General features: G+C 33.4%; 1 protein-coding gene across 1 annotated transcript in view; it reads left to right on the forward strand.

Annotated features, from left to right (window-relative positions):
• Positions 1–12060, forward strand: part of URI1 (URI1 prefoldin like chaperone) — a gene marked incomplete at both ends in the record, with an annotated part of 60017 nt that overhangs the window by 15914 nt on the left and 32043 nt on the right. The window contains one exon of the mRNA XM_084256591.1: positions 6310–6344. Within this exon, the coding sequence (XP_084112717.1) occupies positions 6310–6344 (35 nt within the window). The remainder of the gene's footprint in view (positions 1–6309; positions 6345–12060) is intronic.

Genomic DNA, 12060 nt, shown 5'->3' on the forward strand with positions numbered 1-12060 from the left:
ACACCTCCATCATCTCATAATTGCCTCTAGTAGTTATTTTAGAAAAAATCTGCTGGTGCAGGATTCTGTTTCTGTGTGAAAATGTTTTTAATTTTTCCTTCAAGTTGGAGAATTTTTGTCTGGTATGTAATTATAGATTTTCAGTTATTTTTGCCAGCACTTTAAGATTTTATCCTAACATTTTTTGTTGACGTTAGCTCTAGTTTTAACTCTTCTGCTGCTTGTTTGAAGGCAGTGCATTTTTTCCCTGTCCCTTTCTCCCCACATAACTTATATTCTTTTTCTTTAGTTTTTATCATTGTGACTATGTTGTGTTTTAGTGTACTTTTATTCTTTTTGCTTGAGGTTCTTAGAACTTCTTGAACCTGTTTACTTTCATTTTTAGGAAATTCAGTTGAAATCTATTTTAATATTGCTTCTGCCACATTCTCTCTTCCTTTGTTGTATCTTCACGTAGTTTTTGTTGATCTTTTCTGGATTTCCATTTTTTTTTGTTTGTTTTAATGTGTATGGCTTTTAATTTGGATATTTTCTCTTGATCCCTTATCAATTCAACCCTGATTTCTGCTGTTTAAGCCCTGTTAATGCCATTTAATGAGGATTAGTTTAGGTATTTCTGTTACAGAATCTTTATTTGATTCTGTTTTATAAAGATCTCAATTGGTGAAATTTTATATGTTTTCATATATTCCATGTTTTCCTCTGTTTTATTGACCATTGACTTGTCAACTTCAGTGTGTAAGTTGCATGTTTGTTTAATTCTGTTTTCCTTTGTTTCTTTCTTTTGGTATGTGGTTATATGGTTCAGTTTCTTGATATCCTAGTTACTTAAATGCTGTAATTGCTTCTTCACAAATTGTGGATACTTCTGAAGATGATATACTGTGTTGCTTTAAACTAAATTATGAAAAGCTCTAAATTGAGAAATATATTTGCTACTGAAGTTTTTGACCAAGTAGACCTGTACTTCTTTAAAAGGACTTGTTGTACATTTACTGTATGAGAGGCAAATACATTGATAAGTAGACATGGCTTCATACTTCATTGAGCTTTCAGGTATCAGGAGTTTCCTGGATACCTATTTTAGGTAATCTCAGAAATAGAAACCTCCACACATGTATCAGGAACTTCATTCATAGAAATATCACTGTATGTATATGTTCCCAGTCTTAGCTATTTCCAGTGAGAGAAAATTATATTTGTTAGAATAGTTGGGATTATAAGTAACAAATAACTGAGAGGGAAAAAACGAGCCCCAATTTTAAGTAAAACTAACAAAGGGAACGAGATGTATTACCAAAGCCTGTTAGACATAGTCCAACATTTGTGTAAAAAAATAATCAGTTTAGGGCCTCCCTAGTGGCGCAGGCGGTTGAGCGCTGCACTGTGAAGCTGTCCGCAGCCTCTACAGTGCAGGTTCTATCCCGGCCGGCCAACTGGTGGGCCAGCGAGAATCCCACATAGTGCTGCAGACCTCTCCTGTCTCGCCCGCTGCTTCCCTCAGCAGTGTATTTCAGTAAGTCTGCCTGTTCTGTTCCCGACTCTGCCTCTGGTGAATCCTCTCACCCTCCTGCACATCTGGACTGTCCCCCGGTTCTTGTATAAGTAAATTTAAAAAAACTCTTTAAAAAAGATAACGAGTTTAAATATGAGAAATGCATTAAAAGCTTGTGTAGGAGAGAACCCTGCTAAATATAAGATGATCTTTTTTTTTTTTTTTAAGATTTATTTATTTATTTATTTATTTATACAAGCTCTGGGTACAGTCAGAAGCCGGGAGCCTGAGAGGATTCACCAGAGCTAGAGCAGGGAGCAGAGCAGGCAGAAGGACTGAAGTACACTGCTGAGGGGAGCAGCGGGCGGCAGGAGAGGTCTGCGCGCCATGTGGGACCCTCCTCCGGTGGCCTGGGAGCAGCCGGGGATCGAACCGGCGCTACAGAGGTTGCAGGCAGCTTCGCAACCCAGCGTTCAACCGCTGCGCCACCGTGGAGGCCCCAAGATGATCATTTTGATTCCATCCTAGCTACAGTTTTGACTGAGAACTTTTAATCATTTTAACAAATGACTACACATTTGCAGTTTTGATATCAGTTCTGGTATTTTTGCTTTTCAGCATGTTTATAAAATAAACTTGTTTAGGGTTTTTTATATAGAAACATTCAGCTTATTAGAGTTTATTGCAATTTTTTTTCCTGTTAGAAACCTGTGGTTAGTTCTTCCCTTCTTTGCAAAGTGGTTTATTTAAAAGATCTGTAATATTTTTTTGTACTAATTTTTTGAAATGCATTTCTTGTATACTTTGGTAATGACATCTGTACATTTATTTAATTGAAAATATGTTCTTTAAGAAGTTGTTTTTAGTCTTAAGTAACTGTCAGATAACAGTGTATATCCAGTATCTTTTGGCCTTAACTGCCATGGAAACTTATGCAGCCTTCCTTTCAGACTTCCTATTCCAGTCTAGTTTAATGTGGCACTGTATTTAGCAGGGAAAACTCATAGGTTGATGCCCCCTTGTGGTCTGTTACCAAAATAAATAGCACAAATAGAAATAACTAATAGATATTTTACTACATGTTAAATCATTCCTTCCTTTATAAGTTAATTTTTTAAAAGTGTCTTCTGAGGAAAAACAAGTTATTATTCCTGTATTCATTCTATTACTTTATTGACTTTAAAATTTATCAGTTATTTAACCTGTTACAATAGAATGTGAAATAAGTGTTAGTTGGACACGGACACAAAGACAACTAAGTTGTTGGGTTTATCAACAGGGTAATTGTTATCTTAATAATTTAAGTGTCTTCAAAATAGGATGAGATGTGGAAGTAACTCTAGGACTGGCCCACTTAGTATCCTTTGCCCCTTCCCCCCCTCTCTCTCTCTCTCTCTCTCTCTCTCTCTCTCTCTCTCTCTCTCTCTCTCTCTCTCTCTCTCTCCCCCACATACACTCCCAATCCCTCCCCCCCTCTCTCTTCCCCACACATGCTCATGTTCATGACTTGAGGGAAATTTGTTGTTTATACTTAGTCACTTGACCTGAAAGTGGAATTGGAAAAAATACGGATTTATTATTAGTGAATTGGTGAGTTCAAGCTCATTTGCTTGTATTGATCTTTTTGGTGAGGTCTTGTTTGTGTGTTGAGTGTGGGTTTGAGGAGAGGTGGAGGCAAAGTAGCAATTGCAGTAAGTGTTTTAAAAGGAAAGTGCAGATGTAAACAACTGCTTTTCTTTTACCCACTAAGCTGCCTGGTGGCTGAAAGCAGTTCAATACAGCGAGTTTGGGTTTTAAGATAACGTAGAGCTGGTTTTAAAACTTGATTTTATCTTTTACTAGTTCTTGGGTAGTAGTATAACATTGGGTAAGTCACCTCAGCTATGAACACAGGTTTCCTTTCTTTAAAAGGGTGTTAAAGCCTGTACAATAAAACTGTTTGCAGCTTGAGTCTCATATGAAGTCTTAACATACACCGCTGCTGTATTACTCTTAAGGTTAGGGCAGTTTTGCATTGTAAAGTGTGTTGTAAGATTTTTGTATCAGGGCTTGTTGGTAAAGACAGCCTATCTTAGTGATAGGGATGATTCTTAACAATAGGATGATAAACCTGCTCAGTTTTTTTTCTTTACTGTGGACTTCATGCCTTACTACCACATAAGTACACATTTTATTTATAAGTTGCTGGCCATTTACTTGATCAGTTTAATAGCTGAAACCCACTAGCCTATTTTTATTAAAATGGTACAATAGGAATTTTTTCCTTAGGAGTGATAGTTGCATGTTTTGGCAGGTTCAACTAAAAAATACAAATTAGTACTGTTCCTTGATAGCCATTTAGTTTAAAGAAAGATTTTGTCAACAAAATAATGAGATATTTTTGTTGTTTTGCTTTGATTTTCAACAGCTGCTAATAGTACCAGGCTCACTCTCTTACAGTCACTTTGCTTATTTATTACTTATAGGGATTAATCTGAATCAAGTTTCAGAAGAAATAAGATTATTTGTAGTTATTTAACTTAACAGAAAAATAAGATAGTTTATTAAAGACCCAGTTACATCCAACTTTGAGTCAGAAGATTTTCTTCCTTCTAAACTTCTTCACAGCTAAGTTGTAGAAATTGGCTCATTTTTTTCTTTTTTAATAACTTCCTATTAAAGAAGAAAAAATATATGTCAAAATGCAAATGCAGCTGCTTGGGATGTAATGATTTTTGGAAGTAGGTGGGCTTTAAATCATACAAACAAAACTAACAGGAGACGTAGCACTCCACAGGGCTCTTCTGTATACTTTCATACCTGCCTCTTTCCCCTTTTCCTTTATTTCTTTGGTTCTCAAAATACCTAGCCTGTATTTGGATAGTGCCTAACTGAAATCTCTGTTCTAAATCCTGTATGTAAGTACTAAAGACTTTAATGGCAGTTAACATTTCTCTTGTAAATTATGAATTGGGTTTTGTTGTTTTATCCTTGAATATCTGTTCTCAGGGAGACTATTATAGGAAAGAAAAGGAGCAGGGGTGGGAGAAAGATAGCTGGAAAGAAGTAGAGAGTAGACTGTTGGGTGGGGGTGAGTGGTGATAGCAAGAACACATGCCATTCTACCAGGGACTTGTTTTTTAAACATAAAAAGCATATGTGCCAAATTTACATATTTACTAATTAAAAAGGCTTCCTGGAAACATTAAGTAGACTATCTTCTATAACCTTTAACACTGTCACTAATGGATATTGCATAGAAAATTTCATCGAAGGTCCTTTAAATAATGTAAATGATTATGAATATGTAACTAGTTAATATGCAGCTACGAAAGGATTATCATGTAGAGGTTAATGAACATTCTGCTCTTATGGTTTGCAGGGCTTTTCTTTCTGTGCTTTTGGCTCACTTCATGCTTGGAAACACATGCATTGGGATTGGAAAGCGTCCTGACTTTTTGGGTCTCATTTTTTAATGTGGCTGTTAAATAGGAACTTTACATAAAGGATTCCATGAATTTTTTTTTCAATTTGTATTTAATTCTGTTTGTCTATTTCATAATTACTGCCAAATCAGAAACAGTGAAATGGATTGATAGAGCTTTAGCCTGGCTCTTCCAGATGTAAAGTCAGTACTCTATTATGTATTACCACTATTATTAAGTGTTGCTATGTGATTGATACTTACTGAGAGATCTTCATTCTAAAATGGACTTTTTATGCTGAGTTAATGTGTAGTATGGTTGGGTATCTGATTACAGCATGCATTTTGGTACAGGATTGCTGCCTTACTATTTAAAATGTCCCAAAGGAGGACATTTATTTCAGGAATTAAATGTTATAATAGAGGAATTTAGTGACAGGCCAAAAAAAAAATCTTGTGATTTTTGGGTGAAACATTGAGATAATATTGGTTTCTAGAGCTCTGTGTTTCAAATCAGATAGTACTGCTGTCTGTTTCATATGGCCTTGTATAAGCATTTTGACTTTCATCCCCAAGTTTCTCAGTTTCTAAAATGGTGCTACATTATTTGTAATTATTTAAAATTTTTTTTTATTAATGGGCAATTTAAAACATCATTAGTAATCTTTGAAAACTGTTTTTTTAAATTGCCATCCAAGTGTTCTTTTTTCCCCCCTTATGGCTAGTGTTCTTATTTTTTTAATGAGCATTCTAAGAATCCACTAAAATATCTTTTAGGAAAACAAATAATTTTTGTGTTAAATTTCATTGTTTTAGTATTAAAAGCAGTTTAAGTAGGCTAGGTGGGGGGAACAAATGGGTTATTCAGAGCATCTCTTTATCCCAAGTATTTTTCCTTGAAAATATAGTAGAGAAAAATCACTGAACTCATTTTTTAATGTGTCAGAATAAAAATTACAGGTGAAAACATTTGGAGATATACTGACAAAATAAAATATTTTTGCTACTGTCTTTTTTTTTTAACTGATGAAATGTGGATATTATGTTTTTTATTTATAACATTTGCGTATTCTACAAAATATGTAACATTGAAAACAGGTCTGTAGATTGTACAAAATAGTAGTTATCTTATATCATATGTCACCTAATAGTTATGAAGCAGGTTTTGTACCAAAGTATGAATTGGAAAGCTGTAATTTGTTTTGCAGTTATCAGCTTGCATTAGAGGGTTATGATAAAGTGTGCTGCTTAAAAACTAACATTCACATCTCTGTGCATTTGACAAATAAAAATGTATACTGAGTTGCTATTAAATCTGTAAAGCCACTGTTCTAGTTTTCTGATACACTGATTTTGCAGCTTTTGCTTAGCCCTGTTTTTTTTCATGAGTAGTTATCTGTTTTCATGACAGGTGGTCACTAACTGCCAAGAGAAAATCCAGCATTGGTGAGTGAAAGACAATTTTATTACTTTTTTGAAATACTGATGGGGTCACCTACTTGTATTTAAATGAAGTGTGTACTGTTTTTTATGTAACAGGTAATTGAATTCTTCTAGTAATTTCCATTTTGAATGCTTTTTATACTAATTTATATTGTCTTTCACCGTTTTTACATGTTCCCTGATTTCCTAAAGCTGTGTAATTATTTGTTTACTGTCTTCTTTTTACCTTTTTTTTTTTTAAAGTGAGAATAATATTAGTATCATTGTGGAGTAGAGGCTGAGATGCTTTTGAACCTTATTTTGGGAATAAGCTCTTATTTTGGGAATATTTCTTATATTTGTATAGAATAATAATTGAATTATTAGCTTTAATATAATGGTATAAATATATATATATTTATATATATAGATGCCTTTCTCCCAAAGTTTGAAAAATCTAATTGCCTACATCTCAGAGCTTGCTTTACAGACTGCACTTTTTAGAGTGCAGAGAGAAATAAACCATTATCTGTTTTAATGTGCTAATCTATAGTTAATAGGACACTGCTTGGTAAATAACACATACATCTTTTGAGGAAAATGCTCAATTTAATGGTGAATAAAATATTATGAATTGTCATGAGGTATAGCTGTTGATCTTACAGATATCAAATTACAATATATCCATGCTGTGTTTACGGAGATTTTACGGAGAGAACAACAGGAGCTGTCTTGATTATTGTCTGCAGGGTTATTGCAAAATCATGGTAACTGCCCCTTTAGTGGTGAGATTAAACCTTTGGTTATACACTATCAAGCATATAATATTTTAAATTTATTTTAAGAGGCTTTTTCTTCATGCCCGAGAGATCTCCAAGGAAATAATTTATAGTTAGTGTATATCAAATGTTTTTTGGCTTAAATGCACGTAGGCTGGAAGCAGTGGATAAGAGGAAAATCGGTACAATCTGTACACATCATTTGATTAAGTTCTATTAGCTTGCAGAAAATAATTTAACTTAATAATACCCATTTTATAAATAAAAATCCAGGGACTTCATTAATTTTCAATAAATGCAACGTGTAGTTGTATCCACTGGTGGTGTAAGTCTGTCAACGTTTCCATAAGGACCATTTGCTTTTCATTATACATTCAGTCCAGGTTAAAACTTGAAATGCCAGTCCTTAGCCAAATACTTTGACCAAAGTGATCCATTTTCCCAGTAATTTTCAGGGAAAGTTTTATTAAATTGGACTTTTATTTATTGGTAAGGAATTCAGTAAATTAAAAGCAGTTGCCTTCACTCAGAACACATGCTAATTTACACAAATGTGTGAATAACAACTTGCTTCTGAGTTTTTTCCTAAGATTCTTTTAGACTGAGAATTCATTAAGGCTAAGGGGGCATGTTTTCATCTTTTTATCCACAGCACCTCCTACTGTGTTTGGCACATTTAGGTACTTTAGAAATGTTTGAGTAAATGAAAACCAAGTATATAATTATTTTGTATATAACATTTTAGTTTACAAATACTATTGCAGTGCCCAAGTCTGAGCATTGACACAAATGTGATACTTGCTTTAGGGTAGGCTCATGTGACTCTCAATCTCAATTTCCAGTTTTCCAAAGCTCTCCAAACTACAGGGGCTTAGCATATTTGCCTACAAATGTCTTACGTATATTACATTATCTGTACTTTAAGAAATTAAAGTAATTTCTCTCTATACACTAATAATTTTTATACATTTAAAAATCAAGTTTTTTTTCTAGCTAAAATTTGCTTTTTCTTCTGAGTCATTTTTAATACAACTTAGAAAACAAGACTTTTCTCTTTGTTTTTAATGAAGATGGGATATTGCTAGAATCTAAATGGCCAGTGTACTCAGCAATTTATTGTATTCAAAAACTGAAACCATAGTGTCTCCACTCCTCTGAAAGCCAGAAAATTGCTATTTGGAAGCATTGTGGAATTCTTGTGGCATTTCATTCTTTTATTCCACAAAGATTGAGTTCCTACTGTATGTCAGTATTATGCTGCTGTTTGGCATTGAAAGAACCTGCCATGGAGGAATTCATAGTTGGATACCGAAAGAGAAATCACAATAATTTTGTGCTATTTGCAGAGATAGGAACCAAGAACAGAAGCTGGAACCATTCTTAAAGGTGTCTTACTCACTGCTTTTTAAAGCATGTTGCTTTTAATTTTTCTTTAACTCTTGGTGTTCCATGTTTCCCTAGTCTAAAATACAGTTCATATAACTAAGGTCCTCTTCTTTATGACTACATTCCAATATAATGAGATTAAAATATTTGATTTTTAAAGATTCATTCTTTGGCTAATGATGCTTATTTTTATTTGTGCAATTTTAAGGGATTCTTTTATTTAGGAGAAATAATGAATAGTCTTCAAAAATAATCTTAAAATTTTTTTTTATGTGGATGGAACAAAAAGTAAAAGTATTTGTAGAAAACTAGGAGAAAATGGCCTGAAGCGACGGGACCTATCCTCCTCCCCCTCCAAATTTCTTCCCAGAAAATTCAAATCCCAGAACTTTGGTGAACTAATAGTTGAGAGTTTGCAAATAGTGCTTTTCATTTTTGTGACGATTAAAAACAATTTTTTAAATACAAAGTAAGGTATTAGAAAATCCAGACACTATTTTCTTATTAAAATGTGAATCTGCTTCCCACTGTTTGATCCACTAAGGGCTGGTTATTCTATTTGTAGGCTATTTTGTAATCTTTTATCTTTTGGATTCTTCTCTAAAGAGTATAGAGATTTGGAGTCACAGACCTACATTTGAATTCTGTTATTTACTGTCTTTGTAACCTTGGTGAATTACTAAGATTCTATTACCTTTTTTGTAAAGTGATGATGATAATACTTAAAGATCAAGTGAGGAAGCAAGATGATGCCTGTAGGTCAACCCAGATTGTCACTTAATAAATATTAACAGTAATGAATATTTTTTGGAAATTTTAATTGTTAGATGAATAAAGAAAAGACAAAACCACTGGAAGCTTTGTAAATATTTCAGGATAATTGTATTCATGCCATGATATCTTTTATCCTGACTTAACTTCAAGTTAAACAATATATGGTTTAAAATTAAGAAGCACAAGAGTATAATGTTCAGTTCTCTTCTTGGTGAACAGTTGTTTTTACCAGTTTCATGTAAATCTTTCCAGAAATTGTTTGCATAAGGGTGTTTGTAAGTATATGTGTGTTTATTCATCCACTGGCTTATATATAACATGTGGATGTTAATTAAAAAATGAAATCAGATTGTACACTATTCACTTAATACTATTCCTTGAGGATTGTTCTCAATCATTCATTAACTCTTATTCTTTATTTCATTCCCCTAAACTTCATTTGTGTCAGATACCTAAATTTTTAGAGTTATCAAATATTATTTGGTACTGATTTTTTGAAAAACAGTGGCCACATTTTTTTTCTATACTCAAAATACACCCTTGCTAAATTGTATCCATTACTTATTCCTTCTTAATAAAATTACTCCAAAACTAGTGTTTAAAAGCACAGCTATTCCCTTGCACATGATTCTGCGGATGTACATGTTGGGCAAGACTTAACTTTGATGGTTCTGCTAGTCTTCTGTGGGGTCACTCATCTAGGCACAACCTTTTGGTGACTGACAGCTGGATTTTCCAGAATGGGCTTCACTCACAAGTCTGGTGGCTAGTTGGCTGGACTTCTTTCTCCACATGCTCTTTTCTCTAACTTTATAAGATGATCTCAGGGCAGCAGGAGTGGAAGCTACAAGGCTACATTGTGTTGGTCAAATGAACTTACAAATCAGCCTAGTACTTACGGTCATTTAAAATGTTTGCAGAGGATATCTGTTGAACATGTTCCACAAGAAAAAGTGAATCTTGTTACTTGTGTTGTTGATTGGTGAGAATTAAATGAAATTTGGTATATGATGCTTGGCACATACAAATCATGTGTATTTAGGTACTATTGTGTGCATATGTGTTATAAAAATTTTGTTTTGCTTCCTTCAAATGCTCTTAAGAGTTTTAGTTAGTAAAGGTATTTGAAATTACCTGAAGTAGACTTAAATGAAAATATAGGAAAAGGTATTTTACAAGCTTAAATATTTCATTTTGGAAAGAACAGCTTCAAATTTAGATTAAAAATTATGAATCTCTCAAGCATTATGAGAGAGGGACTTTAAAGCAAGTAACTTGATATTTATTTTTTTAAGGAAAATGGACCAAAAATACTGTTTTGAGGTAATTTCTAGTATAGCTTTATAGTCAAAGTATATGGTGGGAAGTAACTGAGCGAGGAGATATACATAGTTAAGCCACAGGTGAGGGTTGCTGATTTTTTTTTTTTAATCCCTCTTTCAAGTCAGTCAGGATGATGGATGGATATCTATATCTGTATTTCTTTTTGATGACTGAGGGATTCTTTGCCCCATATAAGCAGAGAATTATTGCATCTTTATAGTGTATTTCTCATGAACTACCTGAAACAGTGTTTTCCTGGCTTGTGCTTTATTAGGAAACCATATTTTTCAGAGTCCCCATTTTATTAAACGTAAATTGTTCAGTTACCATTTTGTGTAGGACATTCTGTTTGGGCTTTTTTATTTTTATGTCAATCCGACCCCTTCCCCCACCCCCCAAGAGCAGAGAGCAACTTCCAAACCTTCTAAGGATTTTCCATGCTTTTGTGGTTAGAATTTCTACAGTAATTAATGTCCTTAGGGGCAAGGGCAAGAGGGAGGAATCCTATGCAAATCCTCTTTATCATTCTTCAAGTCCTGTGCAGGTTTTTATTTTATTATTATTTTTAATAGTGTGGTGTTTTAGTACATGGGTTGGGAGGTTGAGTAAACTTTGAAACTTTTGTGTGTAATGTTTCAAAGGAAATTAAGATGCAAATAAAACATTCAAGTTGAATGTATTAATACTAATTAAAAATATGAAATAGGTTTTAATTTTTTAATTCTAAATGTAAAATGAACACATTTATAGAAAGGTTGAAACGGGAAGAGAGTAAATTTACTCAGTTCTAAAGAGAAGCTTACTCTCCCCTTCTCTTTAGACTTTGTCTTATTCCCTTCAGCTGCTTTTGTATTTGCATTTATATCAGTAAAGTCAAACTAAATGTTTTTTGCTTTCCTTTATTTATAAGAGTTGATTTTTAAATTGTAATTAGGATGTAACTTCTAGGAGTCCTCTCCTTTGTATCATGTTTTTGGAAGAACCACACTGTTTAGAACTTAATGACTATCTGAAAATAAAAGGCAAACATTATAGTGAAAGTCTCCCCCCCCCCCCCGGGTTAAAGTAATGCATAAAAAAATTATAAAAATTATAAATTGCTATTAAAAAAGGAGTTTAAATTAATTAATTACACCTCATTATTTAGAACTTAGTCTTGGGTGAATTTATCAGGAAATAAAAAGTATATGAACACAGGAATGTTCACACACGTTGGTTCAGTTTCTTATGATCAGCTTAAATCTAGTGAGTATCTGATTGTGTATCTGATTGGCACTGCCCTCTCCATTTGACTAGGTTTACCTCATGCGTTTTCATCATTGTCTTCACTATACTTCTTTGCAGTTTGAGTTTTTCCCCACTAAATTGCAGAAAGCATAACACTGTAGATACTTTCAAGAATGTTCTTATTGTTCGATATTTCATTCATATTTACTCCTTTTTTTAATAAAATAAAACTTTCACGCACAGAAGAGCAC

The sequence above is a fragment of the Talpa europaea genome (assembly GCF_964194135.1).
Source record: "Talpa europaea genome assembly, chromosome: 16".
NCBI classification, from domain to species: Eukaryota; Metazoa; Chordata; class Mammalia; order Eulipotyphla; family Talpidae; genus Talpa; species Talpa europaea.